This window comes from Manis pentadactyla, chromosome 3 (assembly GCF_030020395.1).
Source record: "Manis pentadactyla isolate mManPen7 chromosome 3, mManPen7.hap1, whole genome shotgun sequence".
Lineage (NCBI taxonomy): Eukaryota > Metazoa > Chordata > Mammalia > Pholidota > Manidae > Manis > Manis pentadactyla.
Genome location: NC_080021.1, coordinates 215,691,249 through 215,709,388, shown reverse-complemented (window position 1 = coordinate 215,709,388; position 18,140 = coordinate 215,691,249). Strand labels below are relative to the sequence as shown.

Genomic DNA, 18,140 nt, shown 5'->3' with positions numbered 1-18,140 from the left:
TCTGGATCATCCAGTTGTTGATTGCAGAATTCTTACAGAGAAGTTTTAGGACGAAAGCAGACCCCAAAGCCCCCTGCTAATCCACTCGCTGATACAATCTTCCCACGCTCCCATCCACGTGGTTCTCAAGGTGGCGGGAGAATGTAATTGGCTGACGACATTAACCTGTTGGTAAAGGTGAATGTTCTGCTCGGTCTTTTTTTCAGAGATGCCATAACAAAAATGAAAGACGTTTACCTAAAGAATCCTCAGATGGGAGACCCAGCCAGTTTGGACCACAAATTAACAGAAGTCAACCAAAATATAGAAAAGCTTCGAGTAGAGGCTCAGAAATTTGAGGTATGAAAAAGGTGCTGCTGAAACGCTTTGCTGGAAAAAAAAAAAGCAGCAGAAGGAATAGGTGCCACGAAGTGCATGTTGTGAACGCCCGGCCATTATCTCAGTGTATCAGAAAGACAGTTAAAATTGATTGAACTATGTTGTTCTTTCAAAGGACCCATTTTCAAAAGGTGAAAAACACTGGGACACACAAATTATAAATGAGTAGGAAATAGAAATAATAAATATTTTGAGAGGGGGAGCATTCAAAAGCCATTGGCTTCTTTTTACACCCACATTTAAAGACTGCAGAGCATGGAAAAAGAAATTAGTAACTCATCATTCTAACCAGAATAGGTCCTTTCTAGCAATGAAGGGTCAAATATGGCTTTTTTCATTCTTTCTAGAATCTGTCAATGAGTTGTCAATGTTCGGGTTTTCAGAACCTAGAAATGTCCTTTTCTGATCATTTTTATTCTTTTGTCTTTTTTACTCTATTTCAAATGTTGCTGAAGATAATTTTATCTACTCTGATCTCTTAACCAAAAGTCGTACAGGAAATTATACGCATTTCCTCACGATTAAAAAAAAGTTATAATCCTAGAAAAAAAAGGGAAGTGTGTCTTTCAAACTGAGTCACTGCCCGAGTATGACAGTACCTCATGTTTGCCAGTGTGACCTCATGGTCACAGAATTTGGGGAACCAGAAGGAACTACAAGAGACTTGCTGGAAATCATATAGCTGATTTAAAAGCCCAAGAGTATAGCAGTATAGCGTAGAGCAGGATTCTTTCTGCCTCGTTGCGTGCAGTGGCCGAATGTCCGCGTGCCTCTTGCTTCTCCAGCCTCGGATGAGGCAGAGGAAGTCTCCTTTCAGTGCATTCGTGCAGTGGATGCACAGACTTCGGAGGCCCTGCCCCTGTGTGACCCTTCCCTGATCAGCTTCAGGGAGCAACAAGCAGCCGGAACCTGGGGCCTCAGGGCTCCATGGCCGCCCCCCACCCCCTGTGAGCTCGGGCTCATCCTGTTTCGTGTTTCGTGCCCAGGCCTGGCTGGCTGAGGTGGAAGGCATACTCCCGGCTCGCGGCGAGCAGGCCCGCCGGCAGAGCGGAATGTACGACACCCAGAACCCCCCGGCCATCAACAGCTGCGCCCAGGACCGGGAGAGGTACAGTATCTGTATGGCATCTGTACAGCGCGCGCTTCGCGGCAAGGGACCGGGTTTGCTTTGCATGCATTTCTGATTCTGGAATCTGGAAACAAGCAAAGGCGCCTGTTGGGTGGTTGACCATTTTTTCCCGTGGTGCCAGTTTCCGATTCCACGTGGGGTGGCTATCGGCGTGCAGGAGGATTCAGGCTGCTCCTGGGTGCCGCCCGAGGCTGGAGTCAAGGCCTCCCCGGAGTCAGTCGCTATAGTTGCTGTGTGTTTTCCTCTCTTGAGCAGCCCGGATGGCAGTTACACAGAGGAGCAGAGTCAGGAGAGTGAGGTCAAGGTGCTGGCCACGGACTTTGACGACGAGTTTGACGATGAGGAGCCCCTCCCGGCCATAGGCACTTGCAAAGCCCTCTATACATTTGAAGGTAACACTTCATGTAGCCTAATTCCACCCCTTGTCATCAACCGAGTCACTCTTCGTTTTCCTGGGATCAGACTCCCCTTCTTTTGAAGCCTTCTAGATCTTTCTGTCATTATTCTGTTGCTCTGCTCATAGTATTGATGATGATGGTGGTGATTAGATTGATGGTGGTTTATTCTGCCGTTTGGGCCAAACGATGACGGCTTCCAGTGAACTTAACTGCAGCAGGTAGCCTGGAACAGTGGCTATTTCATCCATTCCTCCAGGACTTTCAGAGCTCCTGTCTTGTAGAGACACGTGAAGGGGTGGGATGCAGGTAGTAGGGTGAGGCATCTGCCCTTGGAGGAAGAAAGCAGATACACACAGAAGAGGGGGCAGCTTGCAGGATTTACCAGAGGAGGGGTACGGAGTGATGGGGATTCATGGGAGAGTGAGATCGCGTCCCGAGAAGAATTTTGAGAATTCTCCACACTGCAGTGTAGCAGAGGTGTAGACATTGCCAGACAGAGAGGCAAGGAGAGCGTGGGTCTCAGGTGCCCGGAGCGTAGATGCCTTAGGTGGTAACGGGAAGTGGGTGACGCCAACGTGGGGGGAGGGTTGGGTAATAGAAACAATTAGATTTACTTGGCAACATGCGGGAAGCTAATGGAAGTGTTTGAGCAGGGTGTTGGTGTGATCAGAGCTGCGCCTGAAGACATTTATCGTCATATGTGTCAGCCAGAAAATGGGGACAGTGGTCAGACTGGCCTAGTGTTTCCTGAACTCAGGAACCTTCAAAGCTAATGAGGGTGCCGTGAAAGCAGCAGGCAGAGCTCAGATATGTTTGGGGGGCACTAGGACAAGTGAGCTTTATAAATTTTTTCACTACAAGACTTTACAGCACCTATAGTGGACTAAATGTTCACTGTGACAAACAAGAAAGAAAAGTACCTGGTTAAATGTTCCCAGTGTTACCTCCTCTTCAAGCCTCCCTCTCCCCACAGTACCCCCGTTAACAGTTTGCCTTTCGGAACACTGTGTGGGCAGCCGTGGCTAGTCTTTTGAAGTCATCTTAGCAAATGGGCTTTGGGGCCTCGATTAAGGAAGGGACCGAGAAGCTGCAGTCGATAGACTGCTCCGATTGGAAGGCGGAAGCAAAAAAGAGAGAAAATCAAGGCGATTCCTAGAGTTGCTCTCCTGGGACGATGGAGGTGCTGCTGAGATGGGCAAGTCAGGGGAGAGCTGGCTGGGGAGCGGAGCAGGGTGTCCAGGCCCGCCCCTGTGGCATTTCAGGTGCCAGGGCAACATCAATGGGCATGTGCTTCAGGCAGGAGGAGAAGTGGCACCTTAGTTACAGACGGGCACCAGAGTGGGAGACAGAGATGGGATGTTGTTGACCAAGTTGTGATCGGGGCCATAGGAACTAGGGGAAGAATGGAGAAGAGGGCCACAGGTTTCCCCAGGAAGATCCTGGCGTTCTGGGAGGAAGGACGAGTTAGAGAAGGGTCTCGGAGAGACGCCAGGCCCCCAGGGACCTGGATGCTTCTGTAGGGGAGGAGAAGGTTTCCAGGCAGTGGGTCAGGGGTCAGTGCAAAGCTCCGTTTCGCTGTCTACCTGGATTTGACAAGAAACGTAAGATACTGTGGTATTGCTTTTTCAGGTCAGAATGAAGGAACCATTTCAGTCGTTGAAGGAGAAACACTGTACGTCATAGAGGAAGACAAAGGGGACGGGTGGACCCGCATTCGGAGAAGCGAAGATGAAGAGGGTTATGTCCCCACTTCATACGTCGAAGTCTATTTGGACAAAAATGCCAAAGGTGCTAAGACTTATATTTAATACAACTTAAAAAAAAAACCTTAAAAACATGGAGTTATCTCTCCCCACAACCACTGACTGTTACAGGCAGTTCTTCAAAAGACTGGATGGAAATCACGGAAGTTGTCCTATAACCGCACGGTGGACTTTTAGGCATCTTACACCTGTATGTCCTTGGCTAGTTCTGACTAATCCAGTTTCACTTGCTGATGAAATTTTATGTGGAAGGCTGCCAATTGCCAATTTACAACTCTCATTTGAAATCTGATAAATACTTCTTCTTTTGGCAGCATCTGTAGATAACAACCCCAAAAAGTTGCCTTCTAGCTGGTAATCAGGATTTCTGAACTTAAAAAAATCCACACACATCACAGAAGACTTCAATTTTCTTTCTTATATCTGGTGTCTGCCATGAGTTGAACTGTCTTAGAATGTTACATTTTGTAACTTTTACATTAAACTATGCTAGTTTGTTAAATTTTACAGTCATTTGCTTTGGAGGCAGTCGTAAATAAAATCTCCTCCTCCTTGAGTAAATAAGAAGGAGATTTTTACAATGATACCAAACATAGCTGTTCTTCCCTAAACACGTTTAAGGTCACTGTTAGATCATCATGCTTATCCTATGTCGACTATATAATCCCACGCAGCCGATGGAAAGCTGGAGGAGTTTGGTCAAGTCGCCAGTGGATTTTCAGATATGACTCCCACTGGCCCCTCCACCGGGTGACCCAGTTGAGCAGACACGCTAGTCCTGCTCAGAGAAACTTACAATTAAAAACAGTGCACACGGTTCCGGAGGAGGGTTTGTGGCAGGTGGGGCTGTAAACAGAACCTGGTGCAATGGCAGCTGCTTCTCCACACAGACTCCAGCACCCGTGTCCCTTTCCAAAGGGCTTTAAAAAAGAAAAATCACTGGCGTCTTTAAGACCCAAAGTGTGAATTTACTGAAAACTAATTTTAGAATCTCTAGCTTATTTTATACAATTAACCATAGCCAGAATAAAATCAAGGGTTTCACCGTCTCTACAGGAATCTGGGTTGCATGGGGATTTGCCTTCTTCAAAGGGCAAGCTAGGCGGTGAAACACGTAGAGATGGGTACCAAGCCCAGTGTGAGAATCTACTCTGTGGTCACAGAGAGCCAGCCAGGAGCAGGTCAGAATACAGGTGCTGGGTTGAGAATCCTTTTATTTGGCTTTGAAAATTATTTATTCATGTCCTTCCTACTTTGTAAGTTTCCTACTAAATATGAAATTAGCTCCTTGCTTCTACATTGTTGCCCCTTACAAGCTCAAGTCAATTTTAAGCTGATTTGATAAGCAGCACTTCAGGGGTACAGGACCCGTAGAGTTATGGGGTGCTGGCTGCAGATTCTGGCCAAAAGTTCCCTTACTTCCCCAAGGGCCACCAGTGGAATTAGTGACCTTTAGCTAATGAAAGCCTCATTTTTAAATGGTTTTTGATTTTAAAATAGTTGTAGATTCTTGATCAGTTGCAAAGATACTACAGAGAGCCCCCATGAACCCTTCATCCAGATTCCCGCATGGTTACATCTGACATGATTATAATACAATGTCAAAAGCAGGAAGCCAACATTGGTCAGCCTGATTTTTTTTTTAAACATTTCTGTTGCAATATTACACCTTTGCTGATATAACACCGATCCTGACCCACCCCAGAATCACTTCCGTCCTCCTGTTGCACATCGCAGCAGGAAAATCAGCTGACCCTTAAACCACAGGGATGTGTTTTAATGAGCAGTAGGCGGTCACAGCTTTAGTCAGGTAACCAAGTGAACGGGAGACCCAAAATATGAAAATCTAACCTTTCTATCTGATGATGAACTCATTTCCAGACTACGAACTATTGGGGAAAGCAAGCAAAATCCTGAAAAATAAAACGGGGCCACACAATACTAGTCTGTTAAAAACCTCCCTTGAGAAGTATGGCTTTCCCTGAAGGGGTTTTTTTTGTGTATTTTGTTTTATCTTTTCTTCAGAGGTCTGCAAATTTGATTCAGAAGATAGCTCAGCTGGTTGGTAAGGGTGCGGTGGGGCAGTTTGGGCGTGGAAGTTCATGATCATTCCTTTGCTGCCTCAGTGCCTGGACCAGGTCAATCTATGTACTAGCGACTTGGGAGGGAGAGAGAGTTTGTACAGTTTTCAGTTGCATCTGGTCAGTGCAAGAAGTATCGAAACAATTCCTGAAGAATCAGACATTCCCATTTCCACTCAAAATACACTTTGTTTATCCCCCCACCAGTTATCTGTTAACAGAAGCAAAAGACCCAGCTTCTTGATAAACTTTTCTCCTTTTATTTGAGAGACACACTTAATAACTTACATGTGGAGGCCTTTCTTCCCTACCTTGTTTATAAATCTGTCCGCAAACACCCTGCTTCACCCCTTAAGCCCATCACAGTCGGGAAGGCTGCTTCCTGCCGCCCCAAACCCAAAGCAGTTGTTTTATTTTCATAATGCCAGTGCGCGCGGGTGTGCGTGTGTGTGTGTGTGTGGTATGCTGTCTACGATGTGACTTTTTAATGATTGCCAAAATATTTAGACTAGAGTAACTTCCAGTTGGTTGGCCAACTGGGTTGTGACTATCATCCCTTATGGGTTTGTTTTTTGAATTGCTGTCTGTTGAATATGTCCATAACCATCCCCCCAAGATATTGGTATATACTGCAATCTAAAAACTAAAAGGATTACTTGAATTCGTTGTTCTAACGTTTTACTCTTTTATCTCTTTGTTTTATTGGTGATTGTGCTGCCTAATGACCTTTTTGTTTTTGTGACCGCCGGGTAGCCGGAAGGCTGTTCCGCGCGTCAGTTTATTATAGACACTTGGGTTCTGAGTAAGTTTTGTTCGAATATGGCCACCGTGACTGTTTCTCGCTGTTCTTAACCTAAAAGATAAGAATCTGTCAGCACCTTTTAGCTGTAACTTCGTTCTGCCTCTCCAATAAACGGTATATTTTTCTCAGTGTTGTGTATTTTAAATGATTTTTCACCTTCCGAGAAAATGACTCTGTGTAATATGAGTATTTAACTCCTTCGTCTTCAGTAATGGGGATTCAATCTCCTAGCCAAATGCTTTTTAAAATTCTGCCCTTTCCCCCTTTTAAATGATGCCACCTCTCTGTTGCTCCCCCTGCGTGCCCCCAAGGGCCCCCGAGTCTGTCTCTCCTGTCTCTCTTCTACCCCCCCCCTCAACCGCCACCCCCAGATGAAGAACTTTCACTGTTTATTGCTGAGTAAACACTGAGTGGGGACGTTTCCTTTTCCCCAGAGATTTTACATTTTACTGCTGAAGAACCAGGAGTAGGAGGCGAGAATCAGGCCTTTGCGCCCCCCGTGGGTCATTCTGGGAAGCTGGTCACGTCAGTTTCATTCCCTCAAACCTCAGCTGAGGATGGGTTCCTGCCCTTCCCTCCCGCCTTCTCCTAACCGTGGAGGGAAGACTAGATGCTGCGGGGGGAGGAAACCGGGGGAGGAAACCGTGAAAGTTCCTTATCTGGGACATGCCCTGCGGTAACCAATACCCTGAAGTTGCCCCTGCCCAGCCCCCCAGGGCGGTGCCCTCTGCAGTGGGAGGGAACGCCCGCCCGCCCAGCACCTTCCTCCCTAAACAGTCTTTCTCTTCTTTTTGTGTTGTAGATTCCTAAGGTGGTTCCGGGAGCCCAAGCCTCGGGGGAGCCCCCCCAGGAGGAACCCTCCCCCTGCTGCCTCCACAGGCCTGGTGCCGACTGCTCCGGGCTGGGCTGGAGCGTGGCCCTCGAGTCTCAGCCTGAAATGATGTCCCCACGCGGTGCAGCCGCTCGCCTTTTTCTTTCCTTTCACAGCATGCCCCCCCATAGCCCGGCTCCTGCCATGGCCCAGTCTGGGCGCCTCTCTGGGGGCAGGTCTGCCCCCGTGTCCCCCCACCCCCACCCCCCACACGCAGAGGGCAGCTGGACATGCACTTCCTCCTTCCTGGCCCCCTGCCTTGGCCCTCAGGCCACCTGGCATGTCCTGGCCCATCCAAGGTTCACACTGTGCCTTTTGAGAAAACTTTGCCACTGGTCTCCACGAGAGACTAACAGAATCTGGACAAGGAGGGTCAGGTGCACGCCCAGTGGACCGAGCGCCAAGTGTCACTGAAGTATTCCTGTGTCACACTGGAAAATATACTCATCTTTTCTCAACTCCGTTGACTATTCAGTGGTTCTTTTCTGATTATGAGTCCTCACCTCATACCAAACATTTGGCCCTTGGAACATTTCATGGCCTGAGAGTGTCTGGTAAGTACTGGGGCACGCACACATGCCCACACGTACACGTGCCCACACGCACATGTTTTTGTTGGGGGTCTGGTCTGCAGTGGTCTGGAAAGATCCGCACTGGAAGTCAAATTCCAGCTCACAGGCCAGCCCCACCGTCTTGCCTGTGTCTACCATTCATGGGCGCAAAGAGGGTGCCAGTCCACCGTCTTCCCGTCGTCTCCCTGTGATTGAGAACTGCAGATCGTGGTGCTTTTGAACGAGTGTCTTGCCTCTGCATTAGCTCATTGCAAAGTGGAAGTTCCCTTTCCTGTGAATTCCAAGATTTGCATCTTAGGATTTTAGCTCTTTCATCACCAAAGATCCTGTGCTTCGTGTGGTCCTTCGAGTGATCCTGTGGCTACAGCTTCTGCTTTTTATCACATGCTCTGCAGGCCCCATGGAATTAATGGAGTTTGCTTGTTGAGCTAAGTTGCCTTCGTCTTCCAGATCTTTAGAAAAACCTGAGGTCAGGTAGGCTGTGGCCACTCACGCCTTAGAGCAGCGTAGCTTCTCTTATTTGGTGCAGAAACAGCCAAGGGGAGGCATTGCCTGTGAGTTTCTGTGAACGGAAACGCCGTCAGAGGTCCAAGGATGACAGCAGGGCTCTTTCTTCTTTTGTTTGGCTTCTGGTAATGAGGTGGTCGCCTCGGGCATCCACAATTCGCGACATGTATGAATCTAAGACAAGGACGTCTTACAGGAGCCGAAGGGCCAGAAGCGGCAGGTCCTGAGGGTTGGGCCTTTGCTCTGGAGGACAGTCTCCTCTTGGCACAGCAGGGGTGACCGCACACTGCCCTCCAGAGGCAGCTCAGTGATTGGAAACCACAGGCCTGCAGATGCCTGTGGTCAGCCGGTGAGGAGGAAGTGGCTTCGAGTGAAGGTTGGGCCCTCCCTCTCTCACCCGTTTGTCCCCGGAAGTGAGGCTGGGCCCAGGCTCTGAAAACCACCTGCCGGGGCCCCTGCAGCTGTGGGCAGCTCAGGGCCGCCGCCAGGGCAGCAGGCTTCTGTAGCCCCCATCCTCCAGAGGGCTGGCTCGGCAGACGACACCTCAGCCGCAATGCCACATGGCGAGAAGAGCCAGGGCCTCGCCGGCGTCCCTGCAAACCAGCAGGTGCATGGTTAGTACCAGCAGCTCCGCACAGGGTGCCTCCTTCAGCGGCGTGACCAGAAATCTCCAGAAGCTTCGCCATCTCACCACGTCGGCTGACCACTCTCCCCTCCACAAGGATGCTAAATGGATTTTTAACACCTGATTTCAGAGCCTCAGTACTGCATGTGCGTTGCATCTGTCGTGTTTTAGGTAGGGGTTCATTTCTTGCAACATAGGGAAAAAAGTATAAGCTGCAGTGAGTTGTTCTCATGTCTGCCAAACCCAGTATAGAATATGCTGTGTCTGCTTGGATCCCCTACACCTTTTTTTCCCTTCCGTACCACCTGCGTCCGAAAAAGAATGGAAATGAGTGCTTTCCAATGTCACCCTGGGGATTTGCTTCTCCACCAGCCTGTGTGGCTCTGTGGCAAGGGCAGTATGTGCCCACTGGGCTTATTAAGGGAAGTAAGTTATTAATTTCATGATAGTTTTTAGGATAGGAGATGTGTCCTTTCCTCTGGGAGTCCTACTGTGAATTCATCTATTACTCTGGGGCAGTTCACGTAGAGTAGAAACGTGGGGTTTCCCATGTGCTTCTCAGTCCCCTTTTTGTACCCACTGCCTGTCACTTCTCCAGTGCTAGATTATGGTTGTGTTTTAAGAATTACTAATTAAGTTTAAAGAAGCTACCCTGAAAATGACTTAAAAATGAAATGAAAGAGAAGAACTCGTCACTCACCTAGTCTTTCCTTGGCAGGGGGAGGCTGTAATGGGATTTTCCTTGGGGTCTTGATCACGCTCCTCTTGGGGCCTACGGGTCGGGGTGTTATGCTTGGGCGAGGTAAGCGGGAGCTCGTCTCACTAGCGGTGGCACAGAGGCGTCTAACGCCTTTTGGTAACGTCTGTAACTACAGAAGAAAGTTTACTGAACATGAAAAACTTATGTTGATACTAAGTACTTTTCCAGAAATTTTAGTTTCATACTTCATCATGATGGCTCTGCCTCCTGTGCTTCTGTCATCAAAAACTTCTTTACAAAGTGATCCAAAATTCTACTTTAACCTGATGTTGAGCACCTTTCGACTTTTTCGTTTGTGTGTGTTGCACTAATTCTAAACTTTGGAGGCATTCCAGCGTTGTAACGGCCCGTCACCCTCGTAAAGGTTCTGGAATCACCTGTTTGTCTCTGGAGATGGAATTAAACCAAATAAAGTGCTTCCATTGGAAGGCTATATTGACCTTGTAACTATATGTTAACCCTCTAAATGTTAAATAAAAGTATAACTGGCACGGTATCGCGGGGCTGCTTTGTTGCACAGAGATGGCCCCGGTCACAGAAGCTGCCAGGGCCGCTGGGGCTGGGGTGGAGCATGTGCACCTCGGTGATTTACTGTGTGAACTCAAGACAACGCACGTCCCCGTGGACTCGGGGAGGGCCTGTGACCCCGCTAGCTCTCATGACCACGCCACCCACTGGGGGGAAAGCTGTCAGAGGCTCTGGTACAGAATTCAGGCTGATTCCGTCCAGGCATTGGGGGACGCTCCCTGGAACCAGGAACTTGACTTTGCCTGCAAATTCAGCTGACAGTACTCCAGGTTTCCAGGGACTGTGCTGTGGGGGGCCGGGAGGGGAAGCTACGATTGGTTTGTGCCCACTCCTGCATTTCCTAAGGCTCTTTAGAGCTGTTTTAGGAGAACTGTTTTTGAGGGCGTAGAATATTAGCAGCTACGTGGCATAAGACAGGGTGCCCTTGCCAACGCGAGTGTCCCCTCACTTGCTGAGGAGTCATTGGGGAGGCCACCAGTAAGAAGCCAGACCCACTGCGGCCTTTCCTCCTCCCACAAACAGTGTGACTGGCCTTTAAAGCAAGAGCTTCACCAAGTCCTCAGTGATGGCTGCTGCCATCAGCACCTGGGGAGGTGGCTTCCAGACACCTAAGAAGTCAGGGTTCTCAGCAAGAGACAGTGTGGTAACGGGAACAGAGGGACTCCGTTATCCTCCTGAGGCCCTCTGGTCTAGGTTGTCAGCAAAAGATTCATCTAGGAAGAGTGTTTCTAGCATGTTCTCTGTGGGCTTTGTCATATTTTGGGAATAGTGTCCACCAGGTTCTGTGAGAGATGGAATGTTTCCGCCAGTCTCGCTTAGAACCTCCTTTCCCTGAAGGGCCCGGCCAGCACCGCCTTGCTGGGAGCCAGGTTTGCTGACTGGAGGCACAGGCCTCCACCCCTCTTGGCCTCCGTTTCCCCCGGTGTGGGTGAGGAAACGACTGCCTTGGGAGGCTGCTGGCGAACACTAGACCATCGAGGTCCACTTGGTGAACTCCCCGGCACTTTGCAAATGTTAGCTCTGCTTTGAAGCCTGTTCGAGGCCACTGTGACGGTGCCCACATTCTTCTGACCCAGGATGGAACCCCCAGTCGGGAGCGCTCAGGCTCTGAAACACTAAAATGCTGCCCAGCTTGTCCCAGCTTGATGCCACTAAGTGGTGCAAGCGTTTGGGGCAGTTGGCACCTCACCCACCACACACCTGCATCCCCTGGTGACCCACTTCTGCCCTTTTGGGGTTGGAAACAAGTGGGGCTACGCGGAGCTGGTGTGCTCTTGGAGGCAGCCTCTGTAAGGCACGGAAACTCCTAACTCAGAAGCTCAGGGGCCGCCGACCTGTAGGTCAGGCTCCTGCAGCGGGTCTGGGAATCTCATCAGCCGCCCCGGCCCCCGCGAGGCCTCTCCCTCTCCCGGCACCCCGCGCTGCCCCACCTGCTGGGCCGCGCCCAGGCCTGCCAGCACGGCCACCAGAGGTGGTGGCGACCCCTAGTGGGTGAGAAGTCAGTGTGTAAGGGGCCCTGGTGGTGACGAGGAATGACATGGAAGAGGGCAGAGGCGGGCTGTCATGTGTGTCTCTTTTTTTACTTTAGCAAAAGAGATCTCTGGAGTTGTGACATCCGTGGGACAGCCTGGAGATCACATTTTGAATTGCTGCTGTGAAAGATGGACGGTTCAGACCCGCGTGAGGAGAGCAGCAGCCTCGCAGGAGGCAGTGGGCGAGAGACAGCAGCCCAGCCCCGAGGGGACGAGCGCCCCCCCGTGTCCCGAGCAGGGAGGAAGTCCAGGCCCTGGCTCTGCCCACCTTGATTGGAGGAGGCCTGACCTCTGCGGGCATTTTCTCAGGGGAGGCACTAAGCATGTTGCTAACACCCTCTGAGACCCAGGATTAAAATGCAAACGCTGCAAATTGGCACTCAGCAGTCACTTGGTGTATGTCAGGAAATGTTTCTTCAGAGTGGCGTCCATTGGGCCCTGATTTTAACACTTGTCTCTGTAGATGGTACAGTAACATTTATTTAAAAGGTTTCCCATTAGCTGGGGACCACAAAGGTACAGCAGGAACTGATGAAGGCTCCCGTGTGCCTTTGTTCTCAGGGCCAAGGGACCCGAAGCTGTGGGAGGAAACAGGGATTTCCTCATTCTCCTCCATGTGGCCCCGGAGGGAGCAGGGCACAGTGGGCACGGGACCTCGGGGGCCGGTGGCACCCCACCCGGGAGCCTAGTGATGCACACCGTGGACACACTGGCCCGCTGTGCCAGGCCGACCGGGCCCTGTCCGAGCCCTTCAGATCCCATCCCCCGTTCCAGCTCTCCAAGCACCCCCCGCAGGCTGCTTGCTGGTGTCAAGTCCAAGGAAGGACTGGAGACGGCATCCTAACAGGTCCCTGGGGCAGCTTTCCAGAACCCTCTTTGTCCAGAACGTTGACTGCTGTTCTTCATGGCTTTTCCTAAAGGCGTGAATCTCTTCTGCACCCTGCTCCTTCGCTGCAACCAAGTTTCTCTCTGTGCAGGTAAAGTTGTAGGGAAAGAACCAGAGGGAGGTATGACTCCGAAACACCACTCACTTCCCCAAGGCTCTCTGGAGCTCAGAATGAGGTGGTGTAAGACGTGCAGGACAATTTATGTTTGCACTGAATTCAAACTAGAACAGAAGTGGGAGGGTACACTTCCGCGACTTGCAAATATATTTTCTGCTGCAGGTTTCAGAGCGGAAGCACAGACAGATGGGAAGGCCAGCAGACAGAGGTAGCAGTTGGCCCACAGACTCCACGGTCTGCAAGGCAGGGTGGGGGGCGCTTCTGACCCCTCTAAAAGGTGCTGCTGGAGCAAGTCCCAGGCCCAGCCTAGGGAAGGAGCCGGACCGAGGGGTCAGCACGTGGGAGCAAGACAGGAGGTGGCCTCCCCTGCCCCTCAGCACTTCCTGGATCTGCGCCGTCTCTGAGGTGAACCACCTCAGCTCCTGTTTTGTGTTCAGGTTCCAGCATCTAAGTGTGGTGGGGTCACTTAAAAGCCGGGCATTTCAAGAGCAAATATAAAGGAAACATCTTAGGGCCTACTGTCACCTGCCTGCAGCACAAAATAAAGGAATGCCTCCCAGCTGCTGAAACCGCCAGCCTCCAGGCCAGGCTTTTCCACTCCCGTCTCCCATGGTGAACAAGAAGAGCTGATCACAAATACGTACCATGGATTCCACGCACACAACGCGCAAATGTGAGCAAAGCTGTGCACACACACGTGTGGTAAGCCAATAAAGAGCAGTGAGGGCGGCAGGAGATGCAGCCCTCGGGGTGGGCCCCCTGTGGAGCCAGGATGCAACACCAGGGCGGGAAGGCTGTCACCCGTCATGTCATTCTTTATGGTGGACATGTTTCTGCACACTTATGTCGGATGGGATTTCACAAGTAAAAAGTTAAAGTAATACACTAAAACCTCAAATTCTCTCTTCCCCGCCCCAAATCCAAAAAGCAAAACAAAACCAATGAAAACCTCAGGGAGCAGCCTCACTGAACGTTGGGGAGCAAGGAGGACCAGACCGAGCCGTGGTGGCGGTACCCACGCCAGCGAGGACAGGCCGCCCCCACTGTGGGGCCCCGGCTGGGGCCGGGAGGGTAACCCCGGCTCAGGGCTACTCGCGGCAGGTGGAGGCACCGAGTCTGTGGCACATCGCCAGTAGGGGGCCAGCCTGTGGCACGTGCTGGCCTCTGCCCCGCCCACCTCTGGGCTGCTGCGGCTGCAGGGAAGGAAAGGCACGCTGACGGGTGTGTGAGGCAGCCTGGCCGCCTCTTCTGCTCCTGCGGCTCCAGATGCTCACTGGGTTCTGACAGCCAAGCAAAGGCCCCTGTCGTTTGTGATGTTAATCATTAATCAATAATTCCCACAGCTCCAGGGCCCTCCCCTGGCAGTGAGCCCGTCTTCCCTCCAGTAACAGAATTAATTGTGTGGATGCGGAGACGACAGCGTGGGCTCTGGGAATGCACATGTATTTATTGTGACGTTCTGAACACAAACTAGACCACGAAGACATGGGGCGAGATTACAATCTGCACAGCAGAACCTCTACGTGACAGTAGTTAGCATGCAGCCGCCCGGCTCTGCGATGGTGGTGTCGCTGGCTGCAGCAGCAACTTTCAAAAGGCGGTGGCAAATGTCAAGAAATTCCAGCAGTGGCTTGTTCTTTGATCACATGCTGCCTCGGTGGGGAAGGCACAGATCCGCCCGAGATCACAGACGTGAGCGACACGTTGCGAGAGCCCCAGGCGCCCTGCCAGAACCGCCTGCTGGAATTTCTGCCGACATCTGCTTCGGCAGAGACTGACGGCCACAGGATTTGGGGGTTTGGTCCCGGGACCCCTTCCGCACCCCCAGTCGCTTTGGCCTTGACGAGGTAAGCAAGTTGCCGCAGTCAAGTCCAGCGGCTCCGGTACCACCCGGAGCAAGGCCGCACCTTGCCGGTCTGGGGATCCCGGTGCCCCAGCAGTGGGCTTACTCGGCACTCAGGAGACACACCTCCAGATGCAGTCGTGAGAACTGCCCCAGTGTCACACTCCCCAGGGCTCTGCACAACCCCAGTGTTGGGGAGAAAGGGGAAGAACGGTTTCTCCAGTGTCAGCCCCCAGGGAAGCCACATAAGCCGCAAAAGAGAGTCACGCGAGGTATTTCTGTTTAGTCACCCGGTTCCCTGGTGGGACAGCTGACAGGCAGTCCAGGGCCCGCTCAGCAGCACAGCGTGAGAGGGGACCACCGCCTCCAGACACAACCCCACCAGCAGAAGCCCACCCCCTGGGGTCCCACCCGCAGGAGCGTTTGGCGTCGTCAGTCTGCAGGGGAGCCACTGAGAGCAGCCCAGGACTCAGGGGCCTTTCTGAGACACTAGGAGGTGCAGGGGTGAAGCAGCCCTCAGGAGAAGCTGGCTCCAGGGACCGGCAGCAGTGGTCTCACAGCCCAAGCGCTGAGCACCCTACTCGCCAGCTCAGAGCATCTGCCTGTGAGTCTCAGGCGCTGGACCGGGTACCGGGAAATGCCTGGGAAGCAGGAGCCCCTTCCCAACCCTCTTCCCAAGGCCACAGCCCGAGGGAGAGCTGCAGGGACTAGAGCTGTGCCCAGGCTAGAGGGCAGGTTTGAGGGGCCCAGCAACAGTGACAGGTGGGCACTGCCAGGTCAAAGACCCGAGGGGTGTCGCGGAGAATGGGCCTGAGGCGGGTGCGTTCCAGTGGCGGCATTCCTCACTGTGAGCCGAAAATAACTTCTCTGCCTCTGTACACTTCTGGTTTTTCAAGCACCAGCCCCCATCCCTTCTGGGTACAAACGCACACTCCCCGGGGAGGGCGGGGGCAGGGCCTGCGGGACAGCCAGTCACTCAGCCCGGCGGGGCCCGCGTGAGTGTTCTTCCAAGCCACCTCGTGGAAGGAGCGTGCAGGGGCACGCGCTCCCAACACTCGAGGGGCAGGAGAGGGGCTCTGGAGAGGAAAGGGGACTTACAGGTCGGCCCACCAAGTCACACGGCCCGGGTCTCAGCTTCGATTTTCTCCTCCCCGTGTAAGCTCTCGGGGTCCTGGGGCTGGGCCACGCTCTGCCGGATGGCAATCCCGGGCCCACCGCCGTACAGGTTGTGCAGGTAGAGCCAGGTCTCCTCTGAGATCTGCCCGTAGTCAGCTCCTGCACGGCCCCAGAAGCCACCGGGCTGGGGCTGGGCGCCCTCTCCCCCTCCCCCACTTCCCTCCCCGGAGGAAGCCAGGGTCTTGGCAGGGGGGCCCCTGGGAGGGCCAGGCCCCAAAGGGGAGGGAGGGCAACCACAGGCTTCTGCAAAAAACTATTTCCCGGAAATTTCAGCATTTTCCAGTAGAACATTATTCTCTGAGATGTTCGCAGAAGGCACATCTCTGGGTGCCACCCCTTGTTTCCCTGGGGGTACAGTTCACCCCAAGGGCAGGTAGGGGAGCCAGCAGAGGGCATGGATAGGGCTGGAGGGACCTGGACGACCCACACGGAGGCCAAGTACCTCAGCCCACCTGCTTGGGCCCTGGGCCCAGACTTGGGTGGGTACCTCAGTCTGGCTCAGATGGGCGGCAAGGGGGCTCCCTGAAGGACCCTGACTGGGCGGGGGGGAAGGTGCAGAGGGGAGTCTGGCGGGTCTGGGGGGCCAGGCTGGAGCCGGCAAGCCTCACCTTGCTTCAGCTGGATGTGGCCACTTCCTTTGACTTGCGCAATCCTGCTGTTGTCAATGGGCCCGGGGGGCTCTGGAACAGACACGGCTAGGGCTCAGCACCCCCAGGCCTCTGCCACAGTGGCAAGAACCCCAGGCCCAGCCCCCACCCCTCAACAGATAAAAGCTGTTCTCAAGGTGTGACTCCTTGAGAGTGGGAACACAGCATCTGAGACCCCAGAGAAGCTGCCCTGGGCTCAAAGGGTGGTGTGGAGTCCTCCGGAGTGAGGTGCTGGGGGCGCCACGTCTCATCTATGGAAGTCTGAGGGCCAGAGGACTGGAGGCATCCCTGGACCCAGCAGGAGGGATTTCTGGGACTCATGCACTAGTTTCAGATGCTAGTGGGTGGGGGGTGGGAAGCCAGCAGAAGGCGGACAGGGCCCTGGTCACTGATGGCAGCTCCACTCGCTGAGCACCCTGCCTGTGTGCCCCAGTGTGAGGTGACAACTGCTACATGGGCAGCTGAAGGCGCTGCCGAGCTCAGGGCTGACAGGAGGCCAAGCCAGGGCCAGCTGCGACTCTGGAGCCAGGTCCTCCGCCACGGCCACCCTGAGGGCCTCACCAGGTGGCCCCAGCCTCAGCAGGGGCTGGATGGCAGGGAGGCCCTCCCCTTTCCTGGGTACTGGCTGGTGCTTATACTCCAAAAACTAAATGTCCAGGGCACAGAGCCCACAGTCTCTGCCCACCCTGCTGGGCCCCAAGCCCAGTCTGAGAGCCCAAGTGTGGGGCTCAAGGGTGGCGAGTTGGCTGTGTGCTCAGTCCTCTGCTGCTCCTTGCTGGAGGCTGTGGGGGGATCTGGGAGCTGCCTTGTGATGGAGCAGCTCTGTAATTTCCACCTCGGAAACGATGGGTCAGAGGACGTGGTGTCCGGGTCCCCTCCTAAGAGTCTGAAGCCATCTATTGATTAAAATGCATTATTTAGGGCCACAGAATGCCCTAAAGAAAGGGTTCGACGGGAGGGAGGGCTGCCTCCTCCAGGCAGCAGGGAGAGGAGACAGGCGGGAAGGCCAGAGCAGCACGGCATCTGTCCTGCTGCGGCAAGGAGGCCTGGCTTGGGGGCGCTGGGCAGCCTGGTCCATGGTGGGGTCAGCGATGCCAGCTCTGGGGCCATGTTCTCTGCTTGTGCAGGGAGGCCCTCACCTAAAGGGGCGGCACCAAAAGCCTGCCAGGCAGGCATGGACCCGGAGCGCCCCGCTGGGACTCGGGCGCTGCCCCACCTCTGTCTCCTGGGGCCCTCCCAGCACATCCGCGGCGCAGAGCCCCTCCTGGTTGGAGAGAGCCAGGGCCGCTGCCCCACTCACCGTTGTCCTTGCCCTTGACGAAGGCCTCCCACTCCCGGAACCACTGCATGCTGATGCAGTAGATGACGCCGGGCGACTCCTCGGCCTGGAACGCCTTGTTCAGCTGGGGCCAGGGTTGGGGAGAAGGAAGAGCAGGAAGGGTCGGCGTGAACACCCCGACACGCTGCCACCCTGCACCACCACCTTACAGAACACCAGATGCCTGAGGCAGGAAATTCAGACCT

At 53.3% G+C, this 18,140-nt stretch overlaps 2 protein-coding genes across 33 annotated transcripts in view; one reads left to right on the top strand and one right to left on the bottom strand.

The window, feature by feature from the left end:
- FNBP1 (formin binding protein 1) overlaps positions 1-10,319 on the top strand; it is a 116,756-nt gene extending 106,437 nt beyond the window's left edge. For 10 of the 19 annotated variants that reach the window (XM_036913611.2, XM_036913609.2, XM_036913607.2 and 7 more), the window contains 4 exons: positions 207-339; positions 1,365-1,486; positions 1,760-1,899; positions 3,535-6,679. In XM_036913611.2, coding sequence (XP_036769506.1) covers positions 207-339; positions 1,365-1,486; positions 1,760-1,899; positions 3,535-3,713 — 574 coding nt within the window. In that variant the 3' untranslated portion in view covers positions 3,714-6,679. Of the gene's footprint in view, positions 1-206; positions 340-1,364; positions 1,487-1,759; positions 1,900-3,534; positions 6,680-7,353 lie in introns of those variants that run through there. The other 9 variants (XM_036913610.2, XM_036913608.2, XM_036913606.2 and 6 more) reach the window with 2 other exon arrangements.
- A 2,346-nt stretch (positions 10,320-12,665) lies between these two features.
- USP20 (ubiquitin specific peptidase 20) overlaps positions 12,666-18,140 on the bottom strand; it is a 38,240-nt gene continuing 32,765 nt past the window's right edge. For 6 of the 14 annotated variants that reach the window (XM_036913584.2, XM_036913587.2, XM_036913585.2 and 3 more), the window contains 3 exons: positions 17,917-18,019; positions 16,578-16,649; positions 14,378-16,068 (listed from right to left, as the gene is read on the bottom strand). In XM_036913584.2, the coding sequence (XP_036769479.1) occupies positions 15,908-16,068; positions 16,578-16,649; positions 17,917-18,019 (336 nt within the window). In that variant the 3' untranslated portion in view covers positions 14,378-15,907. Of the gene's footprint in view, positions 12,916-14,377; positions 16,069-16,571; positions 16,650-17,916; positions 18,020-18,140 lie in introns of those variants that run through there. The other 8 variants (XM_057499128.1, XM_057499126.1, XM_057499127.1 and 5 more) reach the window with 5 other exon arrangements.